Source organism: Lissotriton vulgaris, chromosome 11 (genome assembly GCF_964263255.1).
Source record: "Lissotriton vulgaris chromosome 11, aLisVul1.2, whole genome shotgun sequence".
NCBI lineage: Eukaryota > Metazoa > Chordata > Amphibia > Caudata > Salamandridae > Lissotriton > Lissotriton vulgaris.
Window position 1 is genome coordinate 826,786,084 of NC_141699.1, and position 21,964 is coordinate 826,808,047.

At 43.9% G+C, this 21,964-nt stretch overlaps 1 protein-coding gene across 2 annotated transcripts in view; it reads left to right on the forward strand.

Annotated features, from left to right (window-relative positions):
- The window catches only part of RYK (receptor like tyrosine kinase), a 906,407-nt gene extending 886,393 nt beyond the window's left edge, over positions 1-20,014 (forward strand). For both annotated transcript variants that reach the window (XM_086943935.1, XM_086943936.1), the window contains exons 14-15: positions 229-365; positions 19,412-20,014. In XM_086943935.1, the coding sequence (XP_086800061.1) occupies positions 229-365; positions 19,412-19,523 (249 nt within the window). In that variant the 3' untranslated portion in view covers positions 19,524-20,014. The remainder of the gene's footprint in view (positions 1-228; positions 366-19,411) is intronic.
- The last annotated feature ends 1,950 nt before the right edge of the window (positions 20,015-21,964 follow it).

Here is a 21,964-nt window from a genome sequence, read left to right on the forward strand (position 1 = left end):
GTTTACCTGCGAGCGTTTGAAAATCAGTGCATGGCATCTAGCCTACTTATAGTCGAATGTAAACTTGTACTTGATCTGTAACAAAGTACTGATGTGATTGAGCACAAAATAAACCATTGTGTTGGTCGTCTGCAGTGTTTCTGGACCATGCCTTTAGAAAAAGTGCTTAACTGGTCTCCTAATGACGAGAGGCTTAACATAATAGAAAGTATATTTTTGTTCCTTCAGTGGGCGTTTGGGGTCACACTATGGGAGCTGATGACCTTAGGACAGACACCCTACGTCGACATAGATCCTTTTGAGATGGCTGCATATCTGAAAGATGGCTACAGAATAGCTCAACCAATCAACTGTCCTGATGAACTGTAAGTAATGTTTTTCAGTGTATATTTAGGAGATGTTATTTTGAAGTTTATTTATTTAGGAAGTATACAAAACCTCTATTTTGAGTCTTGATTGAATTGTGTTCAGAATGTGTGCGTAACAGCAGATTTTAAATTATGTAGGAAGAATGATTGATCCATTTATTTGCTCACCATCCATTCATCCTGAAACATCCAGAGGATACTTTGGGGTCTGATTTTGACAAGATGTCTTTTTTTTTTTTTAACATCCAAATGCATAATTTGTTGCATTTTGGAAACAAAGGCACAATGTTGTGTGAAGCATTGCAATTGAAGAAGAGGGTTTATTTATTTATTTATTCAATTTATAGAGCGCACTATCACCTTGCAGGCATCCTGGCGCTAAGCAACTCAAAGGCAGAAGTGGGTCAGAGACCAGAACCGGACAGCTAGTTTTTGGGGAACAGCCAGGTTTTTACACATCTCCGGAAGGGAAGAAGTTCCCTGATTTGCCTGATCTCCCAGGGAAGTCTGTTTCACAGTCTTGCTGCTGCCACTCCGAAAGATCTACCCCCTGACCTTCCTAAATCTTGGTACCTTCACCAGTCTAGCTGATGACGAGCGGAGCAGTCTTGAAGGGGTGTACCAGTAAAAAATTTTTACGCAAGAGCACAGGTCCTATCCCATGAAGGGCTTTAAAACCAGGCAGAGAGATTTAAAATGCACTCTCTGTCTCAGTGGGAGCCAGTGAAGTTTTGCCATAGCTGCAGAAGCAGAGGACCTCCTAGGCAGCCCTAAAACTAATCTGGCTGCTGCTGACTGGATCCTTTGTAGTCTGTCCAGCAGGAAGTTGGGGGAGTCCAGCAGGAGGGCGTTACAGTAGTCAAGCCTACTGAGGATGGTACACCTTGCCACTTGGGCGCGTGCCTGAGAAGGTAATAACGGGAAAATCTTGCAAAGAGACCTAATGATCGCGAAACAGGAAGCTGTTTTTGTAACCTGGGCTTCCAGGGTAAGCTTGCTGTCAAACATAATGCCCAGGTTACGGACAGTTTTAATTGGCCGGACTGTGGTCAAGAATCCAGGGGGCCAGAAATTGCCAGGAAGGAGGTAAGGGATCCTGTTCGCAGCACACACGATCACCTCAGTCTTGCCTGCGTTAAATTGTAAGGAATTGGCCTGGAGCCAGCGGGCCGTGTCCTGCAGGCAATTGTGAAATGCCTCCAGACGTTGAGTCATCTCCATCAAAGGAGAGGGTCATCTTAGTGTCGTCTGCGTAATTTATAATATCAATATTATGAGTCTTAATGACCGCAATCAGAGGTTTTAAGTAAATGTTAAATATAATAGTACTGATTGCCGATCCCTGAGGTACAACATGCAACACGTTAGATAAGGCGGATTGGAAAGGAGGGAGGGACACTGCCTGCTGTCTATCCTGCAGAAAAGAGCGAAACCAACGTAGGGCACAGCCCCTCACCCCGGCCTCACTCAGTCTATCCAGCAGGATTTCATGGTTTACCGTATCAAAGGCGGCAGACAGGTCGAGCAGGACCAGTGCTGCTGCCTGTCCCCTGTCTGCCCGCCTCTGAAGCTCGTCCATAACTGTCACCAGGGCCGTCTCCGTTCCATGAGCCGGCCAGAATCCAAACTAAACCTCTTCTAACTAATTGTGTTGTTCTAGGTGCGTGGAAAGTGTGGTAGCAACAACACGTTCTACAATTTTAGATGGGAACGGCAGTAAGGAAATGGGTCTGTAGTTTTTAGAACATTCCGGGTCTAGAGATGGTTTCTTCAATAAAGTGGACACTAGGGCTTTTTTCCATTGTCTGGGAACTACACAACTCACTAGAGACTGATTACAGATCAGGCGAAGAGATGGGAGCAGTTCATCCTCGTACTCCTTCCAGATCTTATGTGGTACTGGATCCAGGGGTGATCCGGCGGAGATACCCTGAACCAGGCGGCTGAAGTCCTCCGCCTCCAACGGCATGAACTCAGAGTTTCAGGATCCTGCCAACCCCGGCCATTATCCACACCCTCAGACTCCTCCCTCACAGGGGCACCAATGCTCCTAGCCTTAGAGACAGTGTTCCCAATTGCCAGCTGGCCTCCCGCGATATAATCGATAATCAGCTGGATCTTTTCCTGGAAGAAACTAGCCAAGTTCTCGCAGAGTCTTCAGAAGGAGCTATTTCATTCCTGGAGCAGTCAGGGCTGGTGAGACTGTTCAGAATATTAAAAATGCTTCTAGAACTATTAGAGGCATTACAGATTACGGAAGTGAAATAGTCGGCTTTGGCCCTTCTGATCTCATTTTTATACTCTACTATTTTTTGTTTCCACAGCAGGTGAGACTGTTCAGAATATTAAAAATGCTTCTAGAACTATTAGAGGCATTACAGATTACGGAAGTGAAATAGTCGGCTTTGGCCCTTCTGATCTCATTTTTATACTCTACTATTTTTTGTTTCCACAGCAACTTGTCTGTCTCCTTATACCCACGCCTCCATCTCCTCTCAGCCGGTTTACACATGAGTTTCAAGTCTTTTAGTATGGCATTAAACCAAGGGGCAGAAACTCTACCTTTGCCTCAGTGTTTTTTAAAAGGGGCACACAAGTCCAAAATCGAAGTGATCCTTAGACACAATGAGGCGTAGTTCTCCTCAACTAGCTTATCAGGGGAGAAACTTTCATCGACTTTAAACACAGAACCGCCGCTCCTTAAGCGAGCGAGAGCCTTCCAGTTTCTATTAGTGTATTCAGTCGACGTACGCGGGACCTGGGTTTGAGGGGTCTTAAAATTACCATGGAATTTCACCAGAAAGTGGTCCGTCCAGTCCATAGGTAAGATCTCACCAATGTGCAAAAGATGGGTTTCGGAGAAAATTAGATCAAGGAGGTGGCCAGCCTTATGGGTGGTCTTGGAGACCTGCTGATAAAGGCCAAGACCTTCGCAGGAGAGGAGCAGGTTGTGAAAGCATAAGTCAAGAGAGCCGTTAAACCACCCAGGATAATCAATTTATGGTGAGTGGCTGCCAGATTAGTAAGGGTATCAAGCAGTGAATGTTGCTGCTGAGCACTAAAAGCCCCAGGAGGTTGTAGCAGATAATCCCTGTGCAAATGAGGCCGGAATCATTTTTTATGGACATGCCGAGTAATTCCAGACCAGTGACCGCATCGATGTTAAAGGTCCCAATCTTCCAAGAGTCTCTATAAATAATTCCAACCCCGCCCCCCCCTCCCATTAGACCTGGGTTGGTGAAGAATTTTATAACCTGGTGGACAAGCCCATCCTAGGACGACCTCACAGTCGGAGGCTGGTTCAAGTTTGTGTCATAAACAGAATATCGAGCTCGTGTAATTGCACCAGCAACTGGATTTTCTACACTGTGCTTAGGCAGTGACCTCACATTGAGGAGCCCGCACATCAGCAGACCTTTATTAAGAAAGTCTCCTAAGGGAATCACTGTGTCAGAGAATTCAAGTGTCCCTTTGTCAGCGTAAGACTCCCCAATTTGTAGGAGTAACTCTCTGGAGTATTTTGTGGGGCCCAAATCCTCAGAGGGGGGCACTCCTGGAGCTCAACAGAGCAGCATGGCTGGCGCTGAGCGCTACCTTAGCGTGGATGGGCACAGACGTGCTTGCCTTTGGCGCGCCCGCTGCGCGTGTCCGCTCGTGCCATCGGGGATTATGTAGCCCTGAGCGAGCGAGTGACTGCAACCACTAGAGTGGTAGCCCACACTACCTCCAAGATGGCGGGTCTGCTCGCACGGACGGACCCCGCCGGTTGGAAGGATCACAAGGAGGAGTTGACTCACCGCTCCAGTCCCCAGCAGTACAGTTAAACAAATTCGGAAGCCAAAGAGTAAAATCAATTTAAAAATAGATTAAGAGCACTTCAGCAGTTTTAGAGAAAACGGGCCTCAATGAGGGTCTGTGACCGTGCTGGCAGGTCCCTGCCAAGCACACACTACTACCCTTGAGCCGCTAGACAGTGCTGCGCGCTTGTGCCATCGGGGATTATGTAGCCCTGAGCAAGCGAGTGACTGCAACCACTAGAGCATCAGCCCACACTACCTCCAAGATGGCGGGTCCGCTCCCACGGACAGACCCCGCCGGTTGGAAGTATCACAAGGAGGAGCTGACTCACCTCTCTAGTCCCAAGCAGTACATTAAATTATAAGAGCTATCAGAAGATTATAAAGCAATGGTGGGGTTTAAGAGTGTTTTGGTTGGTAAGCAAAGAATGTCCACTCAGTGGCACTTTAATTCATCTAGCTGCATGAGGGTGAGTGCGAATGTCCAGTATTTGTAAAGCGCGAACAATTACCCCGAGGGTGTCAAGGCGCTGTGGGCCGTCCGGAAGATTAGGCAAGCCATTGACCAGAGTCACATGGTGCTGGGCTGATCTGCCGCCGGCACCTGGGATTGAACCATGATCCCCTGGGTTCTGGAGTGAGCTGCCCTGGCCGCTGCGCCACACCTCTTCCCTGAATAGCAAATGTATAACAGAAACCACTTTAAGATTGCATGTGTCCATCTTAATGATGGTTCTCTGAATAAGGTAAAGAACCATAATTGTTTATTGACAAAGTTTCTTGTGATCAGAACATTTGGGATCTACTTGGTTATTTAGTGCGTCTTGAGAGTATCTACAAAATATTCTGGAGAGTAGCTCGAGTGGTGTTTTTCTGTACGGCTGGAAGGACTAGAGTTTATTGTGTCTTAGAATTAACTGAGATGAAATTCCTTCATTAGATAATATGCCTTTACAATGCAGGGTGCAGTATGTAAGGGTGAATAACACAATTGGCAGTCTTTCATCTCAATAGTCTTCATTTGACATTTGGACTTTATCATAGATCATTTTTCCTATGGGAGCATCCACTAATTACTTTTACCAAGGGTGCCAGTGCATTAGTCAATTTGTCTCCAAGAAATGTTTATTGTATGATTTTTTGTCGTAGATGGGTATGACACATAAAGCTTTTATTAACTAGATTTCATTTAAAAGAATATTTTTAGTGTACATTTTAAAATATTAGCAAGGATGGCTTCAGGCCTCAGTCTCTAAAAAATATAACTAACATCAACTTGTGCACCTCAATGTAATGAAATTCATGCCACGCCACCTATTTTTGGCGGTTGAAATAGTAGACTAGAGTAATATTTAACGTTTCTCAAATAGAAAACATATTAGTAGGAAATCTGCTATATGATGCTGCAGAATATGATTGTAGTTAAGTTGGATTTTCTACACTTTTGGGGTTAATGATTTACCAAAAAGTAGGGAAGGTAATGAAACCTTTTAATTCATTATTTCTGTTTTTTTTTTTAACATCTCATAAAGTTTTAATACATTATTGGCTGACCATGTATTTACATGGAGTTTGAAATATTGAAAAGATTGAGCTTTGGTTTTACACTGATCCGTGAAGAAAAAACATTGTCTCACAAAGTTGCATTATCTGATAGAGACTTCTAGCTACAGATCCCTTACCTTTGAATTTCCCAGGCATCAGGCTGGATCCGGAAACTTTTGCTGAGCAATACTCCTTGCACGCGACACCTGGCGGCTCCGTTCGGCTCTGCATGATATCGTCCGTGTCGGTTAGGACGTTGCAGTGTCTATATAGGTGCCACCCAGGCACGTGGACGTCAGTTCTTTTCTTTCCATGCAAGTTAGCGCCAATCCGGGAAGAGCTAAACTTCTGCCGCTTTTTGACAGGCTTTTTCTTGACTATTGTAGATATTTGGGATTTTTCCGACTTTGTGTGTGAGAGATGTCTTTGAGGAGGACAGGTTCCAAGCCATGCGGGACTTGTTTCCTCATGATGTCGGTCACCGATCCCAAACGCGTATGTCTGTGGTCGTGCCACAGCGACCTTCCCCGGCGTCGAACCCAAAGTCTGTACCTACGTCGTCACCGATGCCTGTCGGTGGCACAAGCCCCATCCTCATCATGCCGACACAGTCAGAATGGTGTTAATCGACGCCGATTCTGACATTAACAGAACCCAGAGGTTCTGTGTTGTCGTCTGAGCACTTTGAGGATGTGCTAGGCTCAGGAGAGGATTGGGAGGGGTCTGGAGACCCTCTTGAAACCCAGGAAGTCTCTAAGGAGAATTTGGACTGGTATGGGGAACTTGGGGAGGCCAGTGGACTGGATACTTCTCCAGATACTGGCATGCTCTCTCCACCTACGATGGCTACGGAGGAGGGAGCATCATATGCCATGGTGTATTAGAGGGCAGCTGAGGTCCTTGAACTGGAGCTGCCATCTGTGCAGGTCAGGACTGATCTCCTGACTGAGGTGCTTCAACCTGGGGCTTCTAATGCCGAACCCCTGTTACAGACGTCCTTCTAGGAACATGGTCCAAACCTACCACAGGGGCTCTTGTGAATAGGTCGATTGCACACCGCCATCGCTCAGCTCCAGGCGACCCAATATTCCTCAGCCCACACCCCACCCCAGAGAATTTGGTGGTGAATGCCTGTACGTCCCAAGGCGCTTTTCTTTTCAACCCCCTGGATAGGGAATCCAAGAGGCTGGATTCATTTCGGAATAGGTTTTCTTCTCCAGCCGGGCATTGCATTGCTTATTGGGCCGTTTATTCCATTCCGTTTGGGAGGCGGTTAAGCAAGTACTGTCGCATGTCCCGGAGGAGCCCCGGCCTTTGCTCTCCCAAGCTGTCAAGGAAGGGAGAGATGCAGCATAATTCACCATACAGTGTGGCCTAGATACGACTGATTCGCTGGGCAGATCGATTTCAACTACGGTAGCCCTGAGGTGCCACGCCTGGCTTCTTACAACTGTCTTCTCGGGGGATGTCCAAGCCTATTTGATGGACATGCCCTTTGATGGAACCTGCCTCTTGGGGGAAAAGACAGACTTGGCACTGGTCATGTTAAAGGACTCTTAAGATACGGCCAGATCCTTGAACCTCTCTTCCACCCCCATGGCCAGTCTTGTTTCGAGGCAAAGGAAGGGGTTTCTAGCCGTGTCAGCCATATCCCAGCCACCGTCTCGCACGGACTACCTAAGGCGTGCGAGGACGTGGATGCAGTGAATTCCAATATCGAATGGAGGTCAGAAGTTATCAGCCACACTGCCCCAGCAGCCACAGCCTCCAAGCAATTCTAGTCTGATTCTGCAGGACCACACTGCTCCAGCTGGTGGGAGAATTTGTTATCATGTGGAATGCCCTTCCGGCTGAGCTTAGACATACTTCGGACCTCCTCTTGTTCAGGAGGAGTTTAAAACATGGCTTTTCCCAAATCCCTAGCTCACCATCAGTTCAGCCCCCCTCCGATATGAGTCTGCCAGCGCCAGGATGCTTTTTTAGGTGATAGTGCGCTATAGAAGTGAAATAAATAAATAAATAAATCTTGCAGATAGTCCAGGAGGGCAATTCTCTAACTTTTCCTTTTTTTTTTTTTCTCCTCCTATTCTACCAAATCTGGAACGGCTAAAGAATCATTTAAAGTTGCTCCAATAGGAATTTACGTCTCTTTCCCAAGGGAACTATAGAAAGGGTCCCAGTTTCAGAAGTAGGCAGTGGCTGTTATTCCAGCTACTTTCTGATTCCGAAGAAGAACAAGGGGCTACAGCCCATTTTAAGATCTTCGGACCGTCAATCTCTTCCTCAACAAGCATTTACGATGCAATGGTTTCGCCTTTGGAAAAGTTAGCTATTGGCATTGCTCATGACATTTCTTTCTTTTTTTTTTTTTTACTTATAAATAAATGGCATTGTTATTTACATTGCCAACAGCTCTCTCAGCCCACACAGCTCTCTCAGCCCACACAGCCCTCAATTTTCCAAACTATTGTGTTAATATTAGAGGTCTAATAGGACCCCTATTGTGTCATGCCAAGATATGATTCATGCTGCTGTAGATCAATATACAATAAGAACCTGTGGAAAATATAATGCTGTTACTTGTAAGCATGCTGTATGTTGAGCGTGCAATGATGGTGAACGTTTGTCTAACACTATTTTAATACACCCAGTGTCTAAAACTGTGTGAACGGTTGCTTTTTAATGAACCCATCCTATCTTAGAGGGTCCCACTGAACGTAGGAACCCAGTGATGCCAATGATGTAACCTATCAAAGTTCCAAAAAGTGAATCAGTTCCTTTCAGGAACACTGCCTTCCAGTATAATCAATCCAAATACACATGCTCTTACCTCTGTGAGATTCCAATGTTCGCCAAAGTTAAACAGTAAAAAACGAAGGTCCCTGTGAAAGCAAGAGCTGAAATCAGAAAATGCGGGCTAATAGAAAATAGCCACAAGCTACCTTGCCTTCACAAATCAGTAAATGCGAAGTACTAGATAATTGCCTCAAAATTCCTTGCCATGCCTGATGAACAATATCTTGATGATAATCACAGTAACCTTAGTGTCAGCTTGCATTGTCACTAACTAGTACCGGCATGCCAAGCGGTAATGTGGTGCGCCAGGACAAAGAATGTCAAGAGGATGTCCCAAGCTGCCAAACATCAAGCAGAGCCTAGGGTGTAAAAACCTATGCTAGCACTGTGTGTAACCAGGCTGGAAACAGCGTGGGAACGCTGCTTAAGACTTATTGATACTGAGGAGCTTGTGCACCTAAATTGTGGTTCGCCGGAGTGCTGGATGGAGACTCGTGTTGTGTACCTAGTTAAAAAGATACTGCTGGGATGTAGACAGCGACGAAGGATAGCGGTGAAAAATGCTCTCAAAAGTACCTTCATTGACGGCCGCCATGATAGAATGTAGAGCCATGTGTGGTATATTGTTAAAATGCATATCTAATTGTCTACCGAGGCCGTAAAAGAAGCTAAAGTAAATAATGCCGGAACAGCCGGCATTTCAATGTGAAAGATGAACTGAAAAATAACAACTGAAAAATAACTTCTGGTGTAAAAGGAGCACAAAATGCAAAGTGCTTGTAATTGTGCCAATGTCCTCGTGGAATACTGATGCAACGGAATGAAGACGTCCGATATCTAAAGAGAAGCATATTGGGCCAATGACTAAAGAATTTGGAATATGATAGTAGAAATGAAGAGTGCGCTGGTCCTGTGGAGATCATGATGCCAGAGCAATCTGACAAGACCTTGTTATGCAAACACATTAAAGCATATGAGTACTAGTAGTAAATGATAACAAAATAATTAAGTGGTCAATACAAGATGAACCTGAAGTATAAGAAAAGACACAGGGGAGGGGGGCGGAACGGACACACGGACAGCGGGGGGGGCGGAAACGGGCACAGGACAGCGGGAGGGGGGGCGGGAACGGCGCACGGACAGCGGGAGGGGGGGCGGCGGGAACGGCGCACGGACAACGGGAGGGGGGGGGGGCGGGAACGGGCACAGGACAAAATACCTAAACTTACAAAGTGAAAACACATTTATAAACAAAATGCTCCTTACCTGATTGCCTCGTGGGAACTCGAATCTTGCAGCCAACTCCAACAACAAACACTTGTAAAAAGAAGAAAACAGGCCGACTCAAAAAAAAAAATAACGCACACCCACCGCCGCGATGACGATCAGAAGTGGGTGGAGAGGGAAAAAATCGCGGGAACGCCCCCGAATCTGGTCCGGCCTTGACTGACAGATCCGGCTCCCAATGGCAAGCCTCCATTTATGGAGCTAGCCAATGGGAGCCGGGGGACGTTCCGATAGCCAATATAGTAAACAATAGATTTCGCCTGCGCGAACTGCTTGCGCAGATCGCCAGGTCGAAACCTAAAAAGGACAAATTTAAAATACTCACGCTGGCTCAGGTCTTGTCTGCCCTAGACCAAGAAGATTGGATGGTAGCGTTAGACCTGCAGGACATGTATTTTCACATTCCCAACCTGCTGGGCCACAGCGCTTCCAGTTCCCCGTGTTCCCTTTCAGCCTTACCTTGCCCCTTGAGTGTTCACCAAGGTGATGGCGGTGGTAGCAGCTCATCTGTGCAGATTAGGGGTGTCAGTCTTTCCCTAGCTCGACGACCGGCTGTTAAAGTCATCCTTGCCCCAGGCTGTCTTCTCCCACCTTCTGCATCCGCTGGGGTTCCCAATATACGTGCATAGGTCACACCTGACTCCTTCTCAGACGCTAAAATTAATAAGCAACAGCCCACGTGACCTAAATTGCTTTAATGCTTGCTAATATATAGCATAGAAGAGGGTCATTAACTCATGATTTATACACACATGAATTACATTTTTATAAAAATACTTTTATTTGTTTTTTATTTAATCTTTTACTTGTATAAAAAGACAATCAAGTAACCATTCGAATTCACATTGTCATAATTTTTCAACAATGTTGTTTCTTGGTCATGTATCAACAAATTTCAATAGTACATTTTTTAAGTAAATACAATGATCTCAATCTGTGCAAACCGAAAACACTCATGATTAAAACACAAGTTCTTTGGATCTTTTCTCTTAAGAAACAAATATCAATATTGACTATCCAAAAATACTAACCCCATATTTACACCTCCTTCACATAATCCACACTTGTGTCACTGACTCATACTACACACATTAATCCTTCCCAGTCCAGCATCGCAAGCACAGATGAACAAAATGTGTGTTTAGGGTAAAACCAATAACCCGTAAATGCTATGCTGATAGCTGGGACTTCATACTCTCAGGTCGACATACGTTGCATTTAAAGCATTATCTCCATCATTATCAGGACCTATCAGTTTTTATTATTTCTTTTTTCTTTTAGAGGTAAACCATGGGGAATCTGTTACTTCTAGCTGTAATGTCAATACACTCCAGCAGGAGTGAAAGCGACCCCTGTCCCCCTAGAGGTCATTTGGGGTGTCTGCTGTCCTGAACTAGTTCAAGATTCTGAGCGCATCCTTCTCATTTTCCTTTTTGAGAAGCTCTGATATTATACGCAATTGGGGTAAACTCTGATCATTCCAATACAGGGGCTAGCGCCATTCACTCTATATTTTGTTCCTTTTTAAAAAAATTTAAATAGGTGGCTCTGCTGATTATTTGGATAGGTATTCTCAACCCCAAGAATCACTTGCAGCGTATGTTATTTTCATTAGATGCACTGGAACAGTGCTCGTGCAGTATGGCGTACTCTGCGGCTTTCAGACGTTCCCTTTGATCTAAGCTGTTCTGGACCAAGTTCAGTTTAGGGCTTATCCTCCCGAGCAGTGAATCCAGGATATTCAGGCTATGATTCAGATATTTCAGCCTCTAGGCTGGACTTCATGGCCTCCTGCATCCTGTTGGTATGACTTCAGATTGCGTATGAGGACTCTGCAGTGGGACTTGAAGTTCCAATGGGCACAGCATCGGGGAAATCGTACTGACTTAGTTCAGATCATGGAAGTTACTGTGAAAGATCTGCAGTGTCAGTTAACGAACTGCGAATTGGCCAATGGCAGACCGATCTCCTTTCCCCAATCAGATCTCAGTCGTGACAGATGTGTCACTTCTGGGATGGGGCTTCCACCTGGGAGAGGTAGAGATCAGGGGGGCACTGGTCATCGGCGGAGACGGGACTCCACATAAATTTATTGGTGCTCTGAGCGATTCGGTTGGCATTGAAGGCATCCCTTCCTTCTGTCAAGGGGAAGTTATTGTAGGTGTTCATAGACAACACCACTGCCATGTGATACTGCAAAAAGCAGGGTGGTGTGGGGTTGTTGAGAGGCCCTGCGTCTCTGGATATGGCTGGAGCAGCAGGGCATAACCCTGGTGGTTCAACACCTGGAAGGTTTTCTGAACTCCAGGGAGGACAAACTCAGCCTTTGATGCCTAGTGGATCACGAGTTGCGTCTCCAGTCAGAGGTGACGTAAGGTCTCTTTCAGCAATGAGGAGAACCTTGCTTAGATTGGTTTGCCTGCAAAGAGAACGTGCAGTGTCAGCTGTACTGCGTGCTGGAGTTTCCAAGAGAGGCTATCGCTCGACTGCGCTTTTCATCGCGATTGGAACTCAGGCCTGTTGTACGCCTTTCCGCCCATACCGCTCCTGCCCAGGGTTCTGAGGATCAGGAGCGACCGGGCCCAAGTCATTCTTGTTGCGCCGGACTGTGCGTGGAGAGTCTGGTATCCAGTGATTCTGAGAATGAGTATTGATTCTCTGATCAGGCTAACACTTTGGGAGGATCTTCTGTTGCAGCAGCAGGGGAGAGTTCTCCAACCGAACCTGTCAACTCTGTGCCTCTATGCGTGGAAATTGAACGAAGACAGTTGATAGCTTTTCACCAACCTTTCCTAAGTCTGTAACATTATTCTGGCGGCCAGGCGGCCCTTCACTAAGACGGTATACGCCTGCCGTTGGCAGACATTTGTATTATACTGTATTGAAAGGTTGACTGAACCTCTTTCTGCTACTCTTTCTACTGGCCTTTTATTCATTTTAACCCTTGCCCAGCAGGGCTCTGCCTTGGGAACTCTCAAGGATTACCTTTTCACCCTCTCTGCTTTTTTTGTGCCTTCAGACCAGCCCTCTCTCTTTTCAAGTCTCCTGTTGTGAATAGTCTTCTAAAAGGGCTGGCTCATTTATTGCCTCCCATGCCCTTTGTTGTTCCACAGTGGGACCTTAATTTGGTCTTTACCTATTTGATGTGTGCTCCCTTTTAGCCTTTGCACAATTGTGTCCTCCAGATGTTGACCATCAGTTCAGCCTTCTAAGTGGTGATTACATTTGCCTGGAGGGTGAGTGAGTTGCAGGCAATATCTTGCTCTCCTCCTTATCATATGTCCTTTCCAGACAAGATAGTGCTTCGCACCGGGGCATCCTTTTTCCAAAGGCTGTGACCCCATTCCATCTGGGTCAGCCTATCACTTTGCCCACTTTGCTATCCAACATCGCGCGTAAGGGGCATAGCTCAGCAACAGTTTCCGGATTCAGCCTGATGGCTGGGAAATTCCAAGATAAGGAATCTGTAGCAAGATAGAGTATCTACCAGATGTTACCGAAGGTAAGTAACTTGTTAATCTACTAACAACTAACTTTCAGAAAGTGTTATTTATAATATTATTTACTGTTTGATATTTGAATGGGCTCAGCCAGTCACAAAGCTTCAAAACTTGCAATAACTGTGATTATAGACTTAAATTCTAAGATTAGAAACTAGTACATTCAGGATACAGACAGTCTGCATCTATATTTGATGCTTTAGATGAGGTAGGCGGCTGGTGATCACTTGTTGTTGGTCATGAACAACTATTAAATGCTTTATTATTTGTCCCAAGCTGAATACATAATTTCTTTAGGTACCTGGGTGACATGAAGTAAAATAAACAAAGCAACTTTACAATATTTAGATGCCGATAAGTGGAGTTATGGAAATCCATAGACAACGTATTTTAAACCTAGTGACATTATCCGTGTTCTAACTGATCCTTTTACTTACCTGCTCATGTTTTTCAACGGTTCAAGGAAATAAAGGCGATAGGTTTCTGGTGTACACTAAAATATGGGCTAATTATTAATTTTGATGTTGGGGTGAGATTTTTTATGGGCGTTGGTTAGATAGTTTGGTTGAATACATTGTTATTGTGAATATGGTGAGACCTATTTTACAAGTTAAAAGCATTAAATACCCTTTTGGCACAATGTTTTCTTTGTTATAGAATGGCTTCTATAATCTAATAAAATGAGGATAATTTAAATATTCCTTGGTAAAATTAACAAATTGCCAGTAAACATAAAAGGTTGGGTATGTTACTAAAGTTACTAGTCTTCCAAAAAACCACTCAAAATCATAAAAAGTAGTTCAAATGTTTTTTATAGAGTTTGACGTTTGTCAAAATGTGTTAGCTTTCCATTATGTGGGTAGGTTATTAAGGAGACGTCCGAGATGTGTTAGAGCTCTTGTGACATGACTGACTCTGCCCTACCTCTGTCACTCTTGAAAAAGCAAACATGAGTTCTTATGCACCAGTCCAGCTGCCTTTCCAAGGTGATCACGATACGTGACTTTTTTCAGCACTGTTTCCTCCAATTCCTTTTCGTTATGCCTCAGTGGGACTTGAATCTTTTACTAACTTATTTAGGGTGCGCTCCCTTTGAACCGCTTCATAACTGTCCTTTACGTCTCTTGACTCTTAAGACTGCTTTCCTGGTAGCCATTACTTCTGCTAGAAGGGTGAGTGAGCTCCAGGCTCTTTCCTCAAAGCCTCCTTTCCTGTCTGTTCTCCCAGACTAGGTTGTTCTCCGGACCTGTCCATCCATTCTTCCTAAGGTGGTCACTGCCTTCCACATCGGGCAGACCACTACTTTGCCCACCTTCATTCCACCTCCGCACGGAAGGAGAGAGGCTCCACCGTCTGGACCCAAAATGTGTGCTCTCCTATCTGGAGCGTACAAAACAGTTCTGGGTGAATTAACGTTTTGTTTTTGTTGGCTACATGGGTGCAAAGAAGGGTCAGGCCGTACACAAGCGCACCATTTCTAGATGGGTTGTGCTGTGTATTAAGGCTTGTTACTCTCTAGCTAAAAAGGAGCCTCCGGTGGGGCTACGTGCTCACTCCACCAGGGCGATGGCAGCCACTACTGCCTTGGGAAGAGGGGTGCCTCTGAATGACATCTGTCAGGTGGCCACGTGGGCATCGCTGCACACGTTCACAAAACACTGCTGCCTGGACAGCCAAGTCCGGAGAGACAGCCTCTTCGGACATTCTGTTCTCCAGGACTTTATTGTGCAATCTTGGTTCACAGACCCACCACCTGGGTTGGTATTGCTGGGGTATCTATTATAAGGTAAGGAATCTATAACATGTTTCTTTCAGATGCACAAGCTACTTACCTTCGGTAACAATATATCTGTAAGAAACATTTGTTATAGATTCCTTACCGCCCCACCCATCCTCCCCGTTCTGCGAACTGATTTCTAGGGTTAGGGACATCCTTTCAGGGCTCTAGTTTTGTGCACCAATGGTCACTGTCTTGCATGGCTCTGTGTTTCAGGCGCGAGAACTCTTATACAGAACTAAAGTCAGCGCGCAAGGGCGGTCTCTAAGTAGCTGCCGCAACTTCATCCCGGCGACCACGAGGACGAACGAGGAGCCGACTGACGCCACCATCCGACGCGCAGAGGTACTGCTGACGAAAAAACTTTCCGTATCCTGTGTGGCGGTTGGGGATAATTCTAACGTAAGGAATCTGTAACCAAATAATGTGTCTTACAGATATATCATTACCAAAGGTAAGTAACTTGTGCAACAGGGCTATGGTGCGCTCTCTAGGTCTCATTTGACTCTGATCAGTTCCACCAGTGGTTCCTGGGCTATTTCAGAGGCTTTGCGTATTGACCGAGGTAGACCTCATAACCAGTCCAGCAGGATGTTCAGAATTTTTGTGGCCCTTTAAGGAAGGGGTGATGACTGATGCTGTAGTCCCTCAATAAACCCAGCATTCCTCCACCTCCTAACCAGCTTTTGCTGCCATCAAACTGCTTTAGCCCCCCTTCTATTTTCATTTGGGCCAGTAGTGGACAGAATCCCATTTTGTTCAGTAGGTCTTTAAAATTGTTAAAGTTTGTTACACCCTACCTTTTTAGTCTATACTTCCCTATGTTCCTTCCATTGTTACCCAGGTTTTGGAGGCCCATGCCTTTGTACGGTCAGAGGATTTCCCTCTCTGCTTGCCAAGGCCATGATATAGTGGTACCAAAGCCAGAGATGCAGAGAACATTAACAGCCGATAACTCCTGGTGCCCAGGGAGGGGGGGGGGGGGGGGGGGGGGGGGGATCTTTGACCTCAGATTTCTGAACACCATCCCAAGATTGCATTTTTCCTTGGACTTGCAGATGGTTGGGTTGGTAACTAGGTAAGAGTTATTGTACAGTTAATTAAAACAGTACAATTGAAGCTAAAAAGATAACAGTAAATCGTTAAAAGAAACCATCCAACTGTTTACTTCTTGAGTCATGTAAAAATTTCACTTAGGAAATAAGTTTATGTGCAAAGTGTTTAAACTGGATACTAATTCTGTTCAGGTGTGGTTATGCCAAGACTTACAAGCCCATCCTTCATTTGTTAGCAGCGAGAGAATACCTATTCCATCTAACTGTGCGAAGCTTTCAAGACTATTTTACTCTAGCAACTTGCTAACATTAGGAGCCTATTACATTAACGTGATCTAAACACAATGTTTCCTACTTTGATAAAGTTTTCTAGGTTAAAGTACTACTATTTATTTCAGATACCCTGGTTTGTGAGTCCATTTTACCCTCGTCAGGTTGGCTTCAGTGTTCTCATCACAGGTTTTATATTCCGTTACTGCAGTTTACAGTTTTTCACTTGTCCCATTTTTCCTTAGTCTGTCTTTACCTAACCTGCTTTGCAGTCGTAAGGTGACAAAGGGACAGCCTCATTTTTTTTACCTTTATTTAGGAATCTTGCAGTGACCGTTAATTGCCTTGAGTTTGGATCGAAACAGGGCCGTCTGTCTGCTGGTTCAGATGCCTCTTTAATTGAATAGGGAATGAAGCAATGATCGTTGCTCCTCCAAGACTTTTGTGCAAATGCGTATTATATGCAGAAGGTCTTCACGTCTGGTCCCACTTAAATGCCAGGTGTTATTAGTTGTGTTCCACTTCCAAGGCGGTAAATGTGGGAGCAGAGGTAGCATGGCCAGACGATATTTAAAACATTTCTCGTTTACTGCCAGGTTCAAAACTATGCCAAAATATGGGTGTGGCCTTGCTGCAGAATAGGTGTATAGTCCTAGCCCGCCATGAAACCTGGCCGCCAGCGTTGTCTTATCCTCGATTAATGAGGTAATTTTAATAGTTTTAGTGATGAGTGTTTTGAAGCTGGCGTGAGTTGGTGGGATCTCCCATACATACTGTCTGTAGTCCTAGCTGAGCTATATAGTCGTGAAGATAGTTCTTAGCTGAATGGAATGCAGCTTTACAAATCATTACCAATTGAGTGCCCTTCCTTTTAGCCTTACCTCAGTTCCCAGGTGTTCACGAAAGTGGTTAAGTGATGTTGATGGTGGTGGTCCATCTTTGCAGTTACGTTTATTTACATATTGCAATGATTAGCTCTTAAAGACAGATTCACCTCCTATGTCTTAGACCACACACATGCAGGCAATGATTTAGTTGCTGTCCACTCTGGAGCTCTTCATGTAAATGTCCAGTATTTGTAAAGCGCAAACAATTACCAGAGGGTGTCAAGGCGCTGGGGGTCGTCGGGAAGATTAAGCGAGCTATTGCCTAGAGTCACATGGGGCTGGGCTGATCCGAACAGTGAGCCCCCGGGTCATGGAGTCAGTTGCCCTGGCCGCTGCACCACACCTCTTTCCTTGTTTTCAACTAAAGTGACCAATGTTACAAGTTTTAGTCGTACAGATTTAAAGAATATCAACTAACTGAAATCCCATCTTCGCTCCATGCAGAAGATTCCCTTCATTGATCTCATCCAGAATGCAGTGGGTATGAAGGCTTTTCTGCCCCCCAGCAAATGCAGAGCATATGGGCTGTATGTGTTTCACTGCTTTTTGAAAATAAAGATTTAAAGAAGAACTTCAACATCTCTGAGGAATATCTCCTTATTGTGCTTAAACTTCATTTGCACTTACTGTTTCATGTTTTGTGGTGCACCTTTGCGGTTGTTTGATTTGAATTAAAATTCCCTAGGGAATAGGCACGGTGATGATGGGTGCCATTCAGTGTGCACACAACCCCCTTGATTAAACTTAAGGGTTAAGGTACCTTGCGGGGGAAAGCTAGTCAGGTGCTGACTCTAGGAAGGGTCCATCATTTATTCAGTATTTCATATGGGCTGTGATCTCAATGTTTCGGGCACAAGTCTTTGTTTTGGCCAGCATGGGTCTGAGGCTTCTTGGTCTCATGACCTAGTGTGTCCTGCTGGGGACTCGCACATGTTGGAACATTCATGGTCTGCAGTTGAATTTTCATCTGCAGTGGGGTCAGCACTTGGGTTGCCTCTCAGGCAACATATAAATCTTGGACAAGACAGCTTAGGACCTTCGACGCAACAGGTTTCTACATAGGCTGTTGGCTACACCTTCACCTGTCACTATTGCATTGATTCACCAGTCCTTAGGGAGGAATATTGTGTTCTATCGGTCAAGTACGACTTCTTGGAGGCTGCTCCTCAGTCCATCTGTCTGTTGGTGGGTACTGCTTTGGTTGCAGTTCAGAACTTGACGAATCTGTGGAATGTTAATTTTGGTAAAGCTCACTAAAGAGGATACTTCATCTAAACACTGATTCTTCATGTCCTACCTCTCTTTCCCCTTCTGTATAGCAGCTTTCCTGCACTCAATAAAATACCAAATCAGGGGTTGGACACTATTTTCTTAATTGTTTGTCACCCAGCACCTGAGGGTTCTAAATGTGTAAAAGAGAAAACAACCGTCTGCATGAAGGTGTGGTGTTCTATGTTGTCACATCTTGAGGCAGCGCAAAATTAACAAGGAGGCTGCCAACACCACCTAGCAGTGTGCTGGAGCTATTGCACAAATGTCTGGATCTAGTCCGAGTCCTGGAAGGATTCATAGGGTGTGGAATCCGCAGTTTGAGTATCTATCAGAAAGACATTATCAAAGGTAAGTAACTTTTTTGTGTTTTTTCTAGGTGCCCGGTTTTAGAACTTTGTATCCTTATGGGCTACATTAGAAAAAATCAGGAGTGAACACAAGGAAACTCCTGAATGTGAACACATTTCCTGTGTCATCTTCCAAGACAAAGTGTATCATGGGATGGGAATTAGAATGGGCAACACTTTTCCCTGGTAATCTCACATGGCAACTTTTCGTGAAGGGCTTTACATGTTATGTCTTTTCTTCACTGATCTTCCTATAACTACCTATATTCTAAAGTCTTTTAGGCATATTCCATTTCTTAAGTGTAGGTTAAATAACTACGCATACATTTTAAGAGGCATTTCTGTTTATGCCTTCATGGGCTAGCAGTTCAGTCCTGACTCAGCTTGTCATGGGTAACCTTTTCTATCAGACCTTGTGAGGAATTTCCTTGAGCTGAACATGTATTTCAGATCTGCGACAAGCAAACCAGCAATTATTTGTATATTCATTTGTCTTCTGTGTTCTTCTAGGTTTGCTGTCATGGCCTGCTGTTGGGCATTGGATGCAGAAGAACGACCCAAATTCCAGCAGTTGGTGCAATGCCTCACCGAGTTCCATGCAGCTCTTGGCGCCTATGTTTAAAGCAAATGACAACTCGAAACCGTTCCCAGAGGTTCAGGGACTATTGAGAAAACCAAAAGAGAATCGGCATTCAGGGTCCATAAATTCCTCTAGGCTGTCATGATGGACGTTGAATCAGGATTTCATGACAAAGACTACAATGTATGAAAGCTACGCCTTTGGGAATGAAGCCCTTCTCCCAAATCACTGTGCCTTTGAATGCTTCATTAGTAAACATTTTTGTAAGATATCATCATAATATTGAGTATTTTGTAGAGGATATTATCACTTTTTCTATTGAAAACAGACGTTTTAGTGAGGATTTTGATAATGTAGTCATGTTGGACTAAAACATTATTGGATGAACTTTTGAACACTTCTTACAAAAACACGTTTTATTTTTTAAGTAATGAAGTTTGTACCTTTTATAAATATTTGGACTAGAACGTTTTGTATTAAATCATGAAAACTTTCTTGGATGGAAATTCAAGCAATACAGTCTTCTTATTTAATTGTTTTTGTTGTTTATTTAAGGATACCTCGACACCTGCATAGCTGTCTTTTAGGAAACTGATATTTAAAATGTTGTCTTGTTTTAGTTTTTTTTTTTTTTACTCTGAATGGACATTGAATATTGAGGTTTCAAATCCAGTATGTTAATTGTGAGCTACATTGTTAAATCACGATATATTGTGTGAATCCTTTTTCCAAAGTCTGTTATGAAGGTTTACGCAAATGTCACTTAGTAGCACTGAAGAAAAACCGTTGTCATTGTTTTCATCTTAAGTGACCAATATTGCAAGTTTTAGTCGTACAGATTTCAAGAATAATCCTACAAAGCAAAGTGGGTATCCCCCCTTAAAATAAGTCAGTAAAATTCTCATTCTCCATCATTGACAATCTGCGCTCATTAAGATTTTCAAGAGGTTAATTTCTACATTTGTGGGTCTACGATTCTTGTTTGTGTAGGGTTTGATATTATTTCATATGAGAAACCACTGCTATACTCCCCATTATATGTGCATCATTAACCACACAAGTCTGTTCTATACATATGTTAGCTTGTATGACCAAGAATGCCCACATACACCTAATATACCATAGTATTTGGCAAGATATATATTTATACATTTTAAGATGTTAATGTACTTCAAGTTCTTGTGAAGAATAGGTAAAAAGGAAATGCTCTGGAAATGAAACAGTTAGAAAGTGTGACATGTTTTTTGGACGTTTGCATAAGGTGAATAACGATTCTCAGATGAGTGAGCCTGACCCCTCAGGATCGTTCTCGATTTGCCCATGACTCTACGGACCAGAATGGATTAGTTGTCAAGCTCTTCCACTTCCCCTCCATCTTATTGGATGCCAGACCTTCTTTATCCTTTAAAAGAACGAGTTAGTAGCATTAGGAACTTCATAAAATCATAAATTCAACTCTGGGGAAAAAGCAATCCTTCAAATGCTGCAATACCAAGTATGTTGTTTATGCCATCCAAAGTACTGCAGCCAGAACGGTGTCTTCAAAGAAACAGGGATACTTGATTACAATCCTCACCCAAGACACGTCAGTAGTACACCATTAATTGCCTTTGACCTGATGTCTATGACTTACTCTCTATAGGAAAGACCCCCCAATTACTGCAATACAATAGTTGCTACTTTTTAGGCTGTTAATCTATTCTGCCATTCAAACTGCACTTGAACATATAGGAGCTTGAAAGAACGCCTTCCTTATATTTAAGCTGCACTGACATCAGACCATTCGTCATAATGACATTCTCTTCTACAGAACTTACCTCACTTTTGCAAAGAAATGCAAAAAGCATTTTGCCTAACCTATTTGCAACCACGTTTTCGGTCAGTCGATAGCTATAACTTCATAGTGACGCCTCAATGCTGAGCTGTAATTTAGTCCCACGTTTTTAAAAGACCAACCACTGTCTTTTAATGTTCGTGTTAATTACCATTACGTTGTTTTTATTTTTGTTCTAGCAAAGGTTCTGTTATATATTAAAAAAAAGTAAATGGGTCTTGGGAAGTACTTTTTCGATGTATCTTTGATACAAGATTAATAATGTGCCTTATTAAGAGATTTGTATTATGTTCATGTCCCCTTATGTGAACTACTACTTACACTGAAAATCAGTGAGTGGTACAGGATTCCATTAATCGCCTTCCACGCTTTAAATCTCTGGGGTCAAGAGATTACAGTTATGTACTTGGTATTTTCAATGGTGACCTTTACCTTTGTTTCTCATTGTTTAAGGGTGTACTTGCATTTGGTTTCCTTTTTTACTGTACTCCTATTGTGATGGTTATAATTAATTGACTTCATGGAGAATTTAGAAGGGAAAATACAGATAGGCTGCCCTCTCTCAACCGGAATGAGACAGAAAACGAGATTCATCAATAAAAGAGAAAAAGGTCTTCAGAGATTTACGAAACACTACTAGGTTGTCTAT